The 16,851-nt window shown below is 36.1% G+C and overlaps 1 protein-coding gene across 33 annotated transcripts in view; it reads left to right on the top strand.

The window, feature by feature from the left end:
- DLG1 (discs large MAGUK scaffold protein 1) overlaps positions 1-16,741 on the top strand; it is a 173,983-nt gene extending 157,242 nt beyond the window's left edge. For 19 of the 33 annotated variants that reach the window (XM_069792298.1, XM_069792291.1, XM_069792296.1 and 16 more), the window contains 8 exons: positions 1,730-1,771; positions 3,354-3,389; positions 4,932-4,982; positions 7,511-7,612; positions 7,865-8,037; positions 11,638-11,747; positions 12,125-12,216; positions 14,998-16,741. In XM_069792298.1, coding sequence (XP_069648399.1) covers positions 1,730-1,771; positions 3,354-3,389; positions 4,932-4,982; positions 7,511-7,612; positions 7,865-8,037; positions 11,638-11,747; positions 12,125-12,216; positions 14,998-15,104 — 713 coding nt within the window. In that variant the 3' untranslated portion in view covers positions 15,105-16,741. The remainder of the gene's footprint in view (positions 1-1,729; positions 1,772-3,353; positions 3,390-4,931; positions 4,983-7,510; positions 7,613-7,864; positions 8,038-11,637; positions 11,748-12,124; positions 12,217-14,997) is intronic. The other 14 variants (XM_069792294.1, XM_069792299.1, XM_069792292.1 and 11 more) reach the window with 3 other exon arrangements.
- Positions 16,742-16,851: the final 110 nt, after the last annotated feature.

The raw sequence follows: 16,851 nt of genomic DNA, 5'->3' as shown, positions 1-16,851 counted from the left end.
CCATTTTCAAAGAAATTCTTGGTCTAGAGCAGAAGCCCTTAGCAACCTTTATGGCCTTATGGTTTAGAGCAGAAGATCATAAGCAGCCTTTATGGCCTTATGATCATACCTAGTTTAAACTATGCATTATGGTCCAGAAATGTCACTAGGTGATTCTGTTGTAAAAACAAGTGGCTTCTAGCCTGTTTTTCAGCACAGTCAAACTTTTTGAAACTGCCTTACCACGCTTAATGCAAGCTGTGTTAGTTGGGCTCTGCAAGACTACTGTTTTTGCTGGCATTTTAGGCTTTACATCTTCACCAGTTGTGCCCATTAATGGACTATCACAACACTTGTATTCTTAATTGACAACGTCTCCCTTTCATATTCTACCACAAGGCTTTTAAACATCGCTATTTGCCTCTTCCATGCCAATGTGGACATTCTTTTTCCAAGACGAGAAAAAGAAAGGGAAATAAATCCAAACTGCTGGTACTTACAAACTTTAGGAAGAATTTGTCTGTTTTGCCTGCACAGAAATGAAATGAGGGAGTTCAGTCTAGCCAGAGATTTGTGGTTTAAAGATATTAGTTCACTTTATCCAAAAACATTTTAAAAGATTACTTAGTTTACATATGATGACTAACTTTTTAAAATGTTTATTAATCACTAGAAGCATACTCGCTTCATTAATTGTATTCTTGCTTCTAAAGTCCCCTTGCTTCCTTCTCTTCAATCTTGTATGAGAGGAACCACACTGAATTTAATGTATTATAAAGGCTCCTCTTGACAAAAACATGTATTATCGTATGCACACAGTTAGGTACATAATTTCACATTAAATGTATTTAATTTGTATAGGTCAAACACAAGCTTCTTTATGCAGTCTTAACCTGTGAATGTTAGTGTTTTTCATTACAAAGAGACACACTGATTGGGTGCCATGAAAATTGATTCTTTATTGTAAAGTTCAGCAATATCAAAGTTCGTATTTGTTCACCAGATTTGTAGAATTTTCAGGTAACTAGCAGCATAGATTGATACCTGAAATTCTTCAATTGCATTAATTTTTATCATAAAGGTATGTAATGCAGTTAAATAGCTTAAAATAAACAGCTTGTAGCTACTGAAGTATTTTGATTACTATGCAAAAGGTATAAAATTAATATAGATAGTCCAGAATGAAAGTTAAAAGTCAGGAGCTTTTGAAAACTAAAGCATTGCGGGGGTGGGCAGGGGGTGGAATCTTAATTCAGCATTGCACTTCAAGTAAACTATTTAATATACCATAGGAAAGTGTCTATTATTGAACGTGCTACTCTATTTCCTGCAATATAGTCCAATATTTTCTGCTACAAGACTCCTAATGTAATCAATAAATTGCCTGCATAGATGTTGAAATGCATAATCCCAGACTTTTTGCACAACAAAATTCATTTTGAAGTGAAAACCTAAAAATTGCAGGGTTACATGTGAACTATGAAGTAGTATACTTTTCGTAATCTTCTTTTGATGTGCTATTTAATGTTTTTCTTTTTATTAACATCAATTCCTTTCGTATGAAATTAAGCTTGATCCTGACAGCTATGAGAAGTACCTTAAAACTTTTTTATGCAGTATGTATTGATTTCAGCATTTCGATATCAGTATTGTCTTTCATCTGGATTATTTTGTGTCAGTTTGCTTTCTTTTGGACTCATGCCATTAGTGTATGTTCCTTATTTTTTTTTCCATTGTGTTGCAATTTCAGAGCATGTAACCTCTAACGCCAGCGATAGTGAAAGTAGTTACCGTAAGTGTTTTTAAGTTCTTTGTTTATTTAGAACCTTTGTTTAGTAGCTCTTTCTTTGGTTTTGTCCGTCTTGTCTTTTCTGGCTATTTACATGTTAAGTAGAACTTCCTAGTCACCTTCAGGTGAAATCCATATTCATGTGTTTGGTGGAGTACTGCAAGTTGTGCTGTGTCTTTGTTTTTAAAAAACTGATTGGAGAGAATCATTGCAAACCTCCTTTATGGTTATTTTTATGGTGATCTATGATTTTCTTAGTTCAGCTTAATTTAAATCTGCTCCTATTTTTTTTAAATTATGTGAGCTAGCTAGATCTATTAAAACCTAAATGTAAATTTAATGCTGACAAATATAATTATATGTAGTTGAGCTTAATACCAGAAGTGTAATTAAACTGTGTAATCTGTTTAATAGTACATAACTATCTACAATTTTTCACAACTGATACTCAGATTTAATATGTATATGCTTCTAATGAAAGTAAAGATAAGCAAATGTGTTTATCCTTGCTTTCAGCTTTCATTTATCTATTTTGTCAAGTGCGGGTGCTTAATATGAATCTTCTTCAAAGCATACGACACACATTCAGTGCCGGAGTCAGTTAAGATAAATTAGCGTGCTAGGCATGCATGCACGTTCTCTCTCTGAAGACATAGCATCTTTTAAATACTAGACTAAGTTAGCTTTTTTTACTAGCCCAAGCTACAGTACTATTTACTATTACCCAAGCTACAGTAGTACTACACGTTCACAGTGGGTAATATGCTGCATGATGCTGCTCTACAATGCTTTAAAATGTCTTAAACCAGAGCCAGAACTTTAATCCCACTGGGCATTTCCAGTGAACAACTCAGTACGGTTCACAGTTCAGACCTGGAACCCCGGCCAGAGCAGGAAGGTGAGAAAGTTGAGGATTTGAAGAGGAATACGAAAAGAAGGGAAGAGTGGAAGTCGTGCAGTGTGACACTGAGTGGCTCGCTGATCAGCCTGCTGGTGGCCTGCTATAGCTGTATGGCGGGCACTTCAGAAACACATATAATTTAAGTTAGGGTAATAAGGCAGGTGGTTCATTAACAGATATATTTGTTTGGAAGTTGTAGATCTTCTCAGAGGTGATGATCTACATTTTTTCTTCCAGTTGACTACACTGAAGGAGAGAATTTATACATGTATATAAAATGCTAACAGTGTTGTAGACTGTAACTGAAAAGAAACCACTTGGGGGAGGCATTCATGTTCCCTGAGAATAACACAAAATTGAGCATGTATGGAAGTCGCCTTTGACAAGCTTATAAATTTTAACCAGTTTTAATGACACACCACTAAACCTACCGAACCATGACTGTTTCTTTATAAATTTGCTGTTTTCCGCTGTCCGCCCCACCAAGGGTTTTTTCAGAGCTTGCTTTATTTATATTTAAAGCTTGTTATTGGTACTACTAGTTAGTTTTTTACTCCATTGTTACTTGGGAAGCCCCGATTTTATTATGAATGTCATGGATTTGCTTATCTGGATGTGTATTTTCAAGCACTTTTTATTAAAATAATTTTTTAAATTTCTTCTTACTGCTGTCTAATATGAAAGTTATCTTGATTACAGATGAGTACGGTTGTTCAAAAGGTTCATTCTATTAATATTCATTTTTCCAAAGTATTGAAAAGCAGTGACAATATATACTTTTTGCCCTCAATTAGGGGATGCTTTTTACTTGTTATTATCTTCTTTAGTAGTTTGCTTAACTAATGTAATTTTTGACCTTATAGCAATGTGACTTCTCCAAAGTATCTAAATATATGTGAGCTGTATCTTTCATAGATGAGTTGATAGTTGGTGATTCCCTCTTTCTCTCCCTAGCCTAAAAGGGGTGTTGAAAGTATATACTGTCCTTCTAAAATCCATTTGCATGAGTAACTTTCTGAGATATTAAAATATACAGGTTGCATGTTCTTGTGTCTGTCTTAAGGTATTCCTCACTTGCAATAACTTAGAAAATTAAAATGTTCGTTCATATATTGTTGTAGTACAGTTTGAGTGCAAATTTGTCACAAATAAGAGAAATATTTCTCTTAATGAAATTGTGAATTTGAGATTTGAAAGATCAATGGTATTTGCTATGAAATAAAGAATAAATATATAGAAGCAATATATGAATTTATAAAAGCCTTCATCTGCCATCTGTTTCTATACAACTGTGGTATAGCATTGGTATGTTCCTTTGCCTGTTATAAGTATGGCTTATGAACTCCAAAGAATGTTCCAAAATTACACAAGTGAGTTACTGAAGGACTGTATTTTATTCAAAGTTCATAGTAATGTCCTATAATTTGAGCTTGTATCTTCAGAATTATAAATTCTCTACTGTCATGGAGTTAAATTTTAGTGATTTCATTGCAAGAAATCTTACTTGGAGATATCTTGTTAGACTAGAAATAATATTTTAGAGGGATGGCAACTGAGGTATATTTCAGATGCTTTCACTAACATTTAAAAAGCCTGCAGCTGTCAAAGGTCAAAATTCAGTTACTGTAGTTTCATTCACTGCTGATGTGCTTTCTGGAGCTGAGAACAATACAAAGCATTCTTTGTTTTCAACTTCATCTTTAAAAATTCATTAATAAAACAATAGTTATTTAGTATATACAATCATAATTTTTTTTTGTAGAATTAGAGTGAAGATGTTTATATAAATGCCACTTCATGATAAAGTTAGTGGAAGATATGTACACCTTGACATACATGGTTGTCAGCCCTGTATAAATATGGAAAAATGTCATTGTAAATGCTGGCTTCAAAGTGTGGAGAATGTTCATGATGAAGGTGGCATTGCTTCTAGCAGTGAATGATAGCATGCATGCATTTCATTCAGGGAAATGTGTATAAGAGCATTTCAATAATGCTTTAAAATTCTTCTTGTGCTTGATGTAAATTTGACATAAACCAGGAAATTATTTATGCTGTATGTCTTACGCTTTAAAATTTTGTGTTTGGCTTATCTTTGTGATTTTTATAATTCATCGCTCTTGAAAAATGTCCTTCATCAGTATCACTGTAATGCATATTACTGAGGAATGTCCGAATCATTATAGTTCATTGAATGACTCAATTTAAATATGTTGATTTAGAAAAAAAATACATAGATATGTCTTTGCATTTACATTTTAGGTGGCCAAGAGGAATATGTCTTGTCATATGAACCAGTCAATCAACAAGAAGGTTTGTAGATATTACTCGGGGAAAAAATAAATACCATCTGAATTATCAGAATGCTTCATGTGCCCCTATGTACTGAGCACCATGTTAAACTTCTTTACTGTTCTGAACTTGTTACCGTTATTCAAATGAATAAAGCATAAAGGCATAAATTATTAAATGCAATTGCTAAATTATTTAGTGCAAAATCCAAAGGTGTGCTGCTTAAAGTAACTTACTCTGTGGTTTACGTTGCATAAGGAAAATATGGTATGTTTAACAGTTTTGTCAGTGTGAACCTCAGAAATTATAGTTTTCTTCTTTTTCATATTGCTTAGTGTTCTCGCTGTTGCAGTTCCTTTTTTGCTGTCATAGCAAAAAGTGTGTCAATAGATCATTTCTCTATTTACGTAAACTTTTATCGAAATGTCTCTAAAACATGGCAGTCTCCCATTTCTGTATGGGCTTCTTATATGGCTAATTTGGTTAGCAATTGCCAAGTGATTCCCCTTCCCCCCCCAGGAAAAAAGGTATTTTTCAATTAAGTGGAAATTGATAGGAGAAAATACTTTCTCACACCTGCATTTAAAATAAAATGCTATTAACTGATTTTTAATGGGATGCTATCATTTCCTTTCACCTTGGTGCTGATCTTGCTTCACTGTGTATAATAGAGACAGAATTTTTAGTGTTCCCATTCACAACCACAGATGCTAATGGTTGATTTACATTCTCTAATACATAGCTCATATATTTGTAAATTAATCAGTAAAACGGATGTCCTTTGGGAGTATTTGATATCTATTACCTATCAAATAAGGTGGCAGTGGAAGCAAATATACGTCACGTATTTACATGAATTTTGAGTGTCAAGTTTTCATTTTTAGTTTCGTGCAGTGGGTGGCACAGCCCAGTTGCTTTTAATAGCATTGTAGAACATATGTGACTTGTTAATCGTGGCGTATGGACTCCATTTCATCAGTAAGCTTCCAAAAGTAATAAAAATTGTTATGTAAGCCTAACACAAACTACATTATTTATATCATATAATTTGTAATTTTGGTAGGCTCCAAATAAGATCGTGGATGAGAAATGCATGAGTTAAGACCATGCTAGAAATGGGGAAATAGTAGGCCTTCTTTGATGTGCTAAGCAAGCTATGCTTAAGCTAGGGAACTGGAGGTTTGTTACCCTCAAATGAGCAGCTGCTAGGTCTGTGTATGTATGCACACCAGAGGGTCTCACAAAATGAGAAACATCTTTTTAGCTGGCATTAGCATCCCAGATTCGGATAGCTTAATGGTTTAGTAAGAACAATAGTAATATCAAGTGAATTAATGTCAAGGTTGAAGAGAAAAGGTGAATAAGACTTTGCACAAGCCAATGGTTTGGTAACCGTTATATTGTAAAACTAAAAATTTTAGAGAGCCAAATGCTTTGGCATTTAAATATGTGACTGTAATTCTCTTTATGAGTCTAACGTAGTGTATGGGGAAGGCCAGAAAAGAACTAGCATCTCGTTTCTTTGCTTAGGAGCAGTAATACATTCCCTGAATATGTTATTTGCATTTGTCCACAAATTCACTTCCAAAGTAGTCTGGGTTTGGTTTTGTTCTGGTTTTTTTTTATAAGAAGCCCAGAGGAATAAAGAACTGTAATTACCAAAATAGATTTAAAGGTGCTTGGATTTGAGACACTAGTGGGCCACCCTTAGTCTTTAAGCAAAGATGTTTGTTGTTAAATTAATAGGTTGACAGTTACTGGATCCAAGACATTCCTTTTATGAATATATTAATACCATTGAAAGAAAGTAGCTCTGAGAGTCAAATTAAAATATATTTTATAGGTCAAACTTTATTTAATTTGGACTTATTTGTGCAGTAAAGTCAGATTGAACCTAAAACTAAAATTTATTCAGCTGAAATTACATGCTAATGCCAAGATACTTAGGCATTATTGTCTTCATGGTTCTTGCAGTATAATCGGATATTTTCTGCTTAAGCTTAATTTCCAACCAAAAGCCCTTTATAACTTCATAAAAAATTAAGCTGCTTTTAAAAGATGCTACACTTCATTTTATAAGGGTGTTAATAGTTACAGAAGGTATATATAGTTGAGTTTTTATATATGAATATTTAATTGTGGTCTTAGAGAACGTAAGAAGCTTCTCCCAACACAGAACTAGAATTTCACGAACAGTGCTACTGCTTAGGTACCTCTGAAGTGAAAAGACTTTCAAATTTCCCCCTTCTGCTTTTTTCATTAGAATGAAGGATGTTACTTTGTGAAAAGATTTTTTTTTTTTTTTTTTTTTTTTTCCTCCCAAAGACTTCAGTCACCCAGGGTGGTGATTTGAGGCTGAAGCTCTAACATCTTACTGTGTCTATGATATTAATTGATTTACGTTCTTAAACATGTTTTTATTCTCTTTAGGAGTACATATTCTTTCAGGTATTAAAATCATTACCATGTGATAATGATTATTTTGCTGAACTGTGAAAGTTAGCAATCATACAGAAATGTAACTGACGTTATTCCTTTATGTTTAATAGTCAGTTACACTCGACCTGTGATTGTTTTGGGACCCATGAAAGACAGAATAAATGATGATCTGATCTCAGAATTTCCAGACAAATTTGGCTCATGTGTTCCACGTAAGTCTCAGCAAATACTAAAGCAATTCTAAATGATTTTTTTCTGTTAATTTTCTTAATAGACATCCTCTGTATGTTGAGTTAAAAAAAAGTTAATATATCATTTAAACTTTATAGACCTGTCTTAATGGTCAGTCATCCCTTTGCTTGTGAAAATTTTGCAATATAAATGGGAGACTATTTTTCGATGTTGTAGGGAAAAAAGTCACTGTTTTATGTTTTGCTTTAAAAACTACTGGTTTATATTTAAAGATACTACTAGACCAAAACGAGATTATGAGGTGGATGGACGTGATTACCATTTTGTCACTTCTCGAGAGCAAATGGAGAAGGATATTCAGGATCACAAATTCATTGAAGCTGGCCAGTACAATAATCATCTTTACGGAACAAGTGTCCAATCAGTGCGAGAAGTAGCAGAAAAGGTAAATCAGCGCCAGTTACTTTAATTTACTGAGGTGATTATATGACTGTGCTGACAGGGGAAAAGAGAAGAATGGCAAGAAGCCATTAGGAACCATCTGACTTTAAAAGGAATTTGTACAAAAGTAGAAGCAAAGCACATTGTCACAAATGCATTTAGGGAAATAATGAAGCTTTGGAATAATGAAAGCATTGTGATTATATGATGGGAGAAGAGCAACCATAGTTTGTGCCCTCTTATAAAAAGAGAATAGAGAAGAAATAATTGGAATTACAGGCTAATTAGCCTAGCTCACATACATAGATCAATAACTAATTAAGAATAGTGGTGGTGTAGTCAATTAATATGATGATCCATTTGATACAGACCTGTGTGGAAGAAAACTTATAAATTTGTTATTCTTTGTGCCCTTCATGGATTTAGCTGACAAAGGGAAAAGAGTGAATGTAATAAACTCAATTTTGGAAAGACTTTTTACATAACTACCACTACATTTTGAAGACTGACCTTACTGGTTTTATCCTGAATAGATTTTAATTAACTATTTCTTGCAAAATCTAAATATTCTAAATTCAAACTGAAGTTTACTTGAGCTCTCTGAAAAAGAGTGGCAAGAAGGAAGCATGTTTCTTAGAGTAAGTTGCTTGTTTTAAAGAAATTTTTTTGGTGAAAATTCTTTGCAAATGTTCCACATTAGGTTGATGAGTGTTGTTCTACTGCTTACAAATATGGTGCATTTACAGTAGACAATGTTGTCTGATCTGTATGAGAGAAGAAACAGCTATTTTCTAGGTGGGAACTCACAAGCATGAGCACTGCCAGTCTGGACATGCAGAGGGTAAGTGTGGTTAACCTAGGTGACACAGGAGTGTAGTTAGTCCTCTGGAAAACAGTGTAGACCATTCTGGCCAAATGGCTGAGTATTGTTATTTCTGGCAATTTAATTTACTAGAATCAAAACCAGGGAGAACATGGTGGGATTCTGTGGTTCATGTGATGAAGTTTTCTTCTTCTGTCTTTCTCACCCTATGGAATAGAACCTGGCTCTGTGGTATATAGCAAGAAAAGTAAAGGAAATAAAATTAATTATGAAACTTTTGAAGTAAATGAACATTATTTTGTTTGGGAGGCTGAACAAAGTTGTGAAACTATCATATGTGGTTAAATGATGAAAGTATTTATTGAACAGCTTAAACATTATAAACCTGTTGGCAGTTGCTTCACCTCGTAGCACAGATACAATTCTTCGGTTCCATCCTAGACCTGAAATTGGCTGCGTTCTTTTGCTCATCTAGTGTGATTAGTAAGGTACAAAATGATTGTGAACCTTTTATAAACTGACATGAACTGAGTACTACCAGATGTCTCCGTGCTATTAAATCTCTTGCACAGGCACTGTGGGACTTCGGGTAAATGCAGTAATTTCTCAGTTCCAGCTAACATTATTCTTCTGGGAAACAATGGCTTGTCCTTCAGAACTTGACTTCAGAATCGTGACAGGGCTGCAAACTGGTCGATCTGGGACTAGACCGTCCTTGTAGTCCTCTCCGTCTTGCTTAAGAGATGAGTCTCTTCAGTGGGTCTTATTCCTGGGATACAAAAGATGATTTCCAAGTTTTCTGTGATGAATTTAAGGGCAGACACAACAGAAGTGACTGCTACTACCCCAAAAGTCCCAAAAATGGTATTCTTGCAATAGCTTTAAATTGTGTTCATTTGTCCATGCTTCCAGCTGAACCCCATCTCTCATTTCGTTACCTATAATGGACACAGCTAAAGATGCTTTTTGATGTCATTGTTCAGTTATTGTAAAAGGCACTGAGTGCTCTGCTGTCTTTCTCAATCAGATGCAGTGCAAGTAAGGAACTAAAAAATATGTAAAATATTGTTTGAATGCGCTGTGCAAAGAGCTAATAGCTGCCCTGGATGAAATCATGATAATTATATCATGAAGTACTTGCATTTCTTTTCCTTGTCTTCCAAATCTTCACTTGAAAGGAATTTTCATATCCTCTTTGGAATCGCTAGCAACTTGCAAATCTCTGTTTGAGGCCACTGTTAATGCACGTTCATTATTTATTTGGAGTAAACTGTCACAGTTATATTCCATAAAGTCCATCACAGCTGTTGTGCTAGCAACCTAGTCCTCCTCTCTTTGCTCAAAATCCTTTGGCACCTGGCATAAGTTGTTGAGCCAAACACAGCAAATACTAAGAGTTTTATCCCAAAAAGGAAAATGGACCAGGTAATGCTCTTAATTCTCAATTCCAAGAGCACTTGCCACATTTGAAACCATTTGAAAGATGTGGACAGGTCAGCACATGTAGTAAAACACTCTGCTAGAACATAAAGACACTCTTAAATGATACCAGTCAGCATCCAGATCACCAGACTGGCTCTGGGAAACAGCTGTCGGCAGTTGAAAGCAAGAAGATATGTATTGGTCATGTGGGAAGAACACTTCTATCCTCCTTAAGAATTCCTGAAATAAAATTCTGTGGTTTTGTTGTGCAAGTGATCAAATGTAAATGATCCTAGTGATCTCTCCTGCCAGGAAGCAGAAACATGTCAGTCATTTCAGACTGCAGTCACTTCCTTGCTCTTCAACGTGCCCTCCAGGAATGATCTCCCAGGAGTTCAGGAAGTGTGTTGTATATGAGTAACCATTGGTTTTATGGTGCTTGTGGGTTTGTATCCTGGCTTACAGAATTCTACCATTCACATTGGTCTCCTGCTTAAGAAAAAGCTTTTCTTATTTTAGTCACCCAACAGCGTTTTTCCACTCCCCCATCCCTTTCTAAAATGGTGGTATGGCAAATTACTCATATGCCACTTGGAAAGGAAAGCAATAAAAATGTGTGAGGTGGAAATGAGCGTATCAGAGATGAGAGGAGCTGATGAACAGGAAGAGCCTTTGAGATGAGGTATCCCAAAGAGCTGGAAATTTGCTTCTAGTGGGAGAATAGAGGTGGGGAGAAAAGCAGCCCTACCACTTTGTCTTCCAACTGCCCAAGGAACCGTTAAGTTATATTGGTTTCTCAAGAGATAAAAGATAATCAGCCCAAATAAATTGCACTTACCATCTCAAAGTTGGTATTCTACTGTGTGGTACCTGGGGGGAGGAGAATGCTTGCATCCAGTTCCATCTAATGATTCTGATGGTGGTGTATTTCCCTGCCATCAGGGCTGGTTACTCCTTCGGGTATGCCAGTTAAGTCATCTGGCTTCTCTCTAAACTGCATTTGTGACATGGCCGCCTCCCTAAAGGATCCTCAAATTATTAAAAAATAAAAATAATTTTGGCAGTGTGGTTGAAGTACAGCTGTTTCACTGCATGATTCTGCATTGTTGATTGGGCTGCAACCTCTGGTAGAGAAAAGAAGGAAGAAGGGTCAGGAACATCTCAAATGATGTATGATCCCAACAGAGGAGCATTGTGGGACCTTGTGCCAAAGTGGTGAAATCATAATATCATTGATGCAGATGCTCTAATTTTGTTGGCTTCAGTGGAGATGTGTTTTCTCTTCTAAATAATTATGCTATGCGTACCTGTGACTTAAATTTTGCTTAGTGCCATCTTCCCTTCTCTCTCACTTTTTAGGGTAAACATTGCATTCTTGATGTTTCTGGTAATGCGATCAAAAGGTTGCAGATTGCCCAGCTGTACCCAATCTCCATTTTTATTAAACCCAAAACAGTGGAAAATATCATGTGAGTAAAAGTCAAGTACCTCAGGCTAAATTGTTTGAGACTGTCATTGTATTTGAAAAACCAACTGCAAGTTATGTGAGGACAATTGTAATATTTGCATTTTAAACGATATTTAATTTCCTGAGTTTAATTTCTAGGGACTTTTAGATGGGGTTTCTAATCCAAATTAAAGTGCTTGAGAACAAATGTCATTGTGCGAAATTCCATGCAACATAGTGTCAGAACAGCTCATTCCCACTACAGTCTTTGCTTAGGTGTGTCATTTAGGAGACTGCCTCTTATTAGGGTTAATACTCAGGCAGCAGTTTAAAACCTTGCTTCAAAAGACTCCAAGTGTTTGATAGTAGGTTTTAAATGTATAATGTTTTCAATTTCAGGGAAATGAATAAACGCTTAACGGAAGAGCAAGCCAGAAAGACGTTTGAGAGAGCCATGAAATTGGAGCAAGAATTTACTGAACACTTCACAGGTGTGTTTTGCTTGGGACTGTTCCCTTGCCAGAGTTGAAATTTTATTGCTTGCCATAAAATAGTAATTGCCTCACTGCTGAGATAAGGCTGAACTTTGTTTTTCGGCTGATCTGTGATTGTTTCAAGGCATAGAGCCATCTTAGTATGTATACACTGATTTCAATTTGATCAATTAATTCAATATATACAAAAATTTACTGGGAGCTTAATTTAGGTTTTAAAAACTGTGAGACTTTCTACTATTTTCCTCAGTATTGTAGTGCAGATGTTTGCTTTGTTGATATATTGTACACTTAAAGCTTTTTATTTGCAGAGCAATTTGAGATTGCCCAGCAAAGCTCCCTGTAGAAAATGTTACTTTCCTTTTTTTTAAAATCAGGAAGTAAAGAGTGATGGTAATTAATTAAGCCTCTGGAAATTGGGCACTACAGCATTGTGGTGCTTAGCAAATCAAATTTTGTATGCCGTGGATCTAACTGTAACAGCAAGGGATGGGCCGCAAGCACTCAAACTGTGCTAATTGTTTGCATTGTGGCTTGCAGTAGGAGGAGATTGATCAAGTCAAGATTTTTCAGGAGAACAGAAATGAGCCTTCCCCATTCCTGTCCTAGATAGACAGTCACTCCTTTCCTTCCTGTTACGTTCTCTTTTGCAGTGTTTCAGTGTTTGCTGCCCCATTCACCTCCTTTCTGTGACATGACTCCTTTACCCAATTCCTTCTTCCACGTCTTATGTGGGCAGAGCTGTGAATACAAGTCTGTTCCACCTGGGCAGAGACACAGGAAGGGGTGGTGGCTTCACATGGGGGGGAAGATAGAAGACCCAGTCGACTCCCTGCCCCAGTCTTCCTGCTGCCTTGTTCTCTACATTGTGTGCTACCCACACAGCGAACAACTTGAGTCCATCCCTTTTTGTCTGTCTCCCTCCCTCTCTGCTGCCTTGCAGCTGACAGTTTATCCCAATACTGCATCTAGCTCTCCCACTCTTCCCATAGCTATCTGTCTGCACCCAGGAAGTTATGGGACTCTCAACATATATTGCAAATTCTTCCTATTATAGAGTCCCTTACCAAATGACTTGCAAATGTATCAGGATTGTTCAGGAAACAAATCAGTTTATTATAATAGATATTAATTAAATAGTAGCTGGAATTCTCCGAAGCTGTGTCAGGTCATTATATAGGACACTTTTTTCAGGAAATGGAAGGACATAATTCAACATGTTTCAAAAAACCTCTGGGCGCTTTTTAAGTGCTCGGAGCCATGTTTCTTAGAATTTTAAGGCTTGTTGACAAAGGAAGATAGCAGTGGTCAGACTTCTGTCCTTGATAATCCAGTTCAGGCCAGAATCCTTCTCTGAATCTGTTTGAGATACTTGAAGACATTACAAATCCCACTTACTACTTAAAATTTGGAGGCTGCCACCCATGTGAGTCGTGTGGTAAAACAGAATGTGTAAGCATTCCCTAATCTGTTAAAAAATACCACATCGTGTAGGGTAACTGAAATAAATTTCATTGGCAGGTTAAGTTTAAACAGACTTAAACTTTGCAGCGAAGCACATGAAGAGCACATCCATCTTCTGTTTTGAGGGTATTGAGCTTTGGAAGAGGTGTGGTTAAACATAGCTGGAGAGAAGTAAGGTGCTGAAGCTTACACCTATTTGCATTGCAAAGATGTTTCTAAATCTTTCTAATGCACTGTTGTGCTGTGAGCGTTATACTTGACCTATAATAATTGAACAGCCTCCTCCCACAGGCACGATGGGCTGCAGATGGGGAGAAAGTTTTTAAGAGATGGGAATGGTGATTCGGAATAAAAAGGAAGTAATTTGCATGAAAGCAAAGCTCAGAAGCAGCAGTAATATATTAATGCACAAAAGAGTGAGTCTGGCCTGCCTCCAAAACTATCTTTCATGCTAAACTTTGTTTCTTGGATTATCAACACTGAGGTGGCGATCCTAATTAAAAAGAAGTTGCTATCTCACTCATGGTGATTGCTTTTTCAGACTGAAGTGTGGTAAGAACAGCTGAAACTTCATCCTCCTTTTCACCAGGCTGTACTTTACTCTGATATGCCGGAACACATCCATACTGGCTCATTTCTAATTATTTTCTAGCCTTGGAGAAAATGTATCTAACTTAGAGCATCTGAATATAAGTTGCACTTTTAACTATATAATGACGCCTATTGTCTATAAAACTTGAACCTATTGGTGGGGCAACAAATTCCATGAGTTCCTCCTCTTTTTGGCCAAAAGCAAAGGTAGTGCTAGCAGGTAGAAATCCCAAGGTCAGCCAGCCTTGCTGTGAAGTTTCAGGATCCAGCTGCGGCGTTCACCAGTCTGCATTACACCAAGCCTGACTCTGACTGCATGAGGACACAGCCCTGTACTCGGTCTTGCCTTGTGTTGGAAACACACATGAAAGTTGGACCAAAAAGAATACTGGAGGATGCACATTGACTCAGGCAAACTCTAATGTGTGGTTAGGAAAAGCAAAAAAACCTGCTCAGTTGTATGTGTATACTTGTAGTAAAGTGAAAACTGCTTCCGAACCCCAAGCCTTGAGTGAGAGACATGGTGCTTTGTGTGTCCTGCAGTACCATCAACAATGTGCTTCACTCTAGCACAGAAACCAGAAATCTCAGTGGGCATCTGTTCCTTCAGTAATCTAAAATCCTCTTGCCACTGTGAGAGAAAAGACAGCTTGGCTTGGAACATCTTGGTTTCTGTACAGAGCTAGGAAGGACGATTGCTGATTGCCACATTATGTTTTGCAGCTATTGTCCAAGGAGACACACTGGAAGAAATCTACAACCAAGTGAAACAGATCATAGAAGAACAGTCTGGGCCTTACATCTGGGTTCCAGCAAAGGAAAAATTATGAAAACAGATTTTTATTTTTCATTTTCTAACTGACATCACCTACTACATCTGACGACTCTTAAGCCCTTCCAGTGGAGCCTGCCTCTAGTCCTTTCCAGCGTGGTTCACACCCTAACCATCACATTCTGCAGTTCCCATAATGCTTTACATTTGGTGTCTCTCTTAGTTTAAATAATTCGTATTATTGTGTGTTGTTGGTTTGCCATTTTTCAAACAAGACAGTGGAATGGCCTGACCAGCTATTAGTTTGGGGTGGGGGTGGGAGGGAATTGCTTGGTAAAATTCCTTAATGTTTAAGGGAAAGTAACTTTCAAAGATTTTTTTCAAAAAAGCTTTATAGACATTCTTTTAAAATTTCATAACAATTGAAAGAAAAGTTGTATTCAAGGAAGTTGTAAATCATGAGTAACTTTGCACGCTTAACTTTAATAGCATGGTTTGGTCAGGGCAATCAATTGCAGGTTTTATTTTCTGAGTTAAATTCTATCCTCACGGTATTTTTTTTTTTCCTTTCTTTCCAGGCAGTTAGAGAGAAACTTTCAAATTTTGAGTTAACATTTTCATTAACTCCCATTACTACTCCTCAAGGGATATTAATTTTCATAATTTCATATGGATATTCTTACAATCTATTTTTTCATTTTTTGCCAATAAAATTGCTAGGGACAAAGATGTGTAATGTTTTTAATCTTCCTCGTGAAACACTATTTATAGTGTCTTACAGAAATTGTTTATAGATAATGGTCATCACACTTTTTGAGCCTAAAATATGTTTAGGTGCTAGGAAACCTTGTATTTTTCAGAGGAATGCCAAATTTCCATTGGCAGTAATACAGAAAACAGCTGCAGAGATGGTCATTAGGGCAATGAGAGAATGATTCGTAGCCTAAAAATGTGTGTGTTCTTAGGGGTCAGATTTTAATGAATATTTTACCCACAATAACTGCCTATTTTGTTATAATAAATATATATATATTAAACTTTCTTTAACTAAACTCTGTAACTATGGGAATTATTTTCTTTACATAGTTGCGCACACGTATAAATATATATATATAAAATATATATTTTTCTTTTACCACCTACTCCTAGCTTTTTGTTTTGAATAAAAATACAAATTAGAATTTACCTTCCTTAATCACGAGAAATGAAATGGGCTATGGTGGCTGGGCATAAAGTCCAGGGAATATTGGTTACAAGAAAAAAAATACATGCAAGTTCTCCTCTTTTCTACAGAATTTCAGGTGTTTGTTTCTCCCCCCCCACCTTGTAATTATGCATGTCTTAACCAAAGGGAGAATTCAGTTAACAATACATTTTATTTTTCTGTACATGTTCATCTCGGATTGCATAGGCACAAGATCTTCCACTTGCAATGCACAAACTTCTGTGCTGAATGTTATAAATACGTTGTACCAAAACATGGAACTACCTTCAGTAATGAAATTCTCTAATTCCCGTATTATTTGGTACCTGCCATTGCTTGTTTGAAACTGATTGTTTATAAGAGGGATGTACTTATGGCAGTCATGGGGCAGTCACACAACCAAATTAGCTTTGGTTTGTAAAGAATTATCAACACTATCCATTCCATTTGTTAGAAAGAGGAGAACAGCTAATAAACTTTATTGTACAATATATTTGTCAAGTGTGTTTTTAATCAAAAGAAATACAGGTGTTGTAGCATTTTAAAATAAATGACTCGGACTGTAAATGAAAATAATGTTAGAGGAATGCTGGTGACCAGG

The sequence above is a fragment of the Haliaeetus albicilla genome, chromosome 9, assembly GCF_947461875.1.
Source record: "Haliaeetus albicilla chromosome 9, bHalAlb1.1, whole genome shotgun sequence".
In the NCBI taxonomy this organism is placed as follows: Eukaryota; Metazoa; Chordata; class Aves; order Accipitriformes; family Accipitridae; genus Haliaeetus; species Haliaeetus albicilla.
This window is presented reverse-complemented; position numbering and strand designations above follow the sequence as displayed.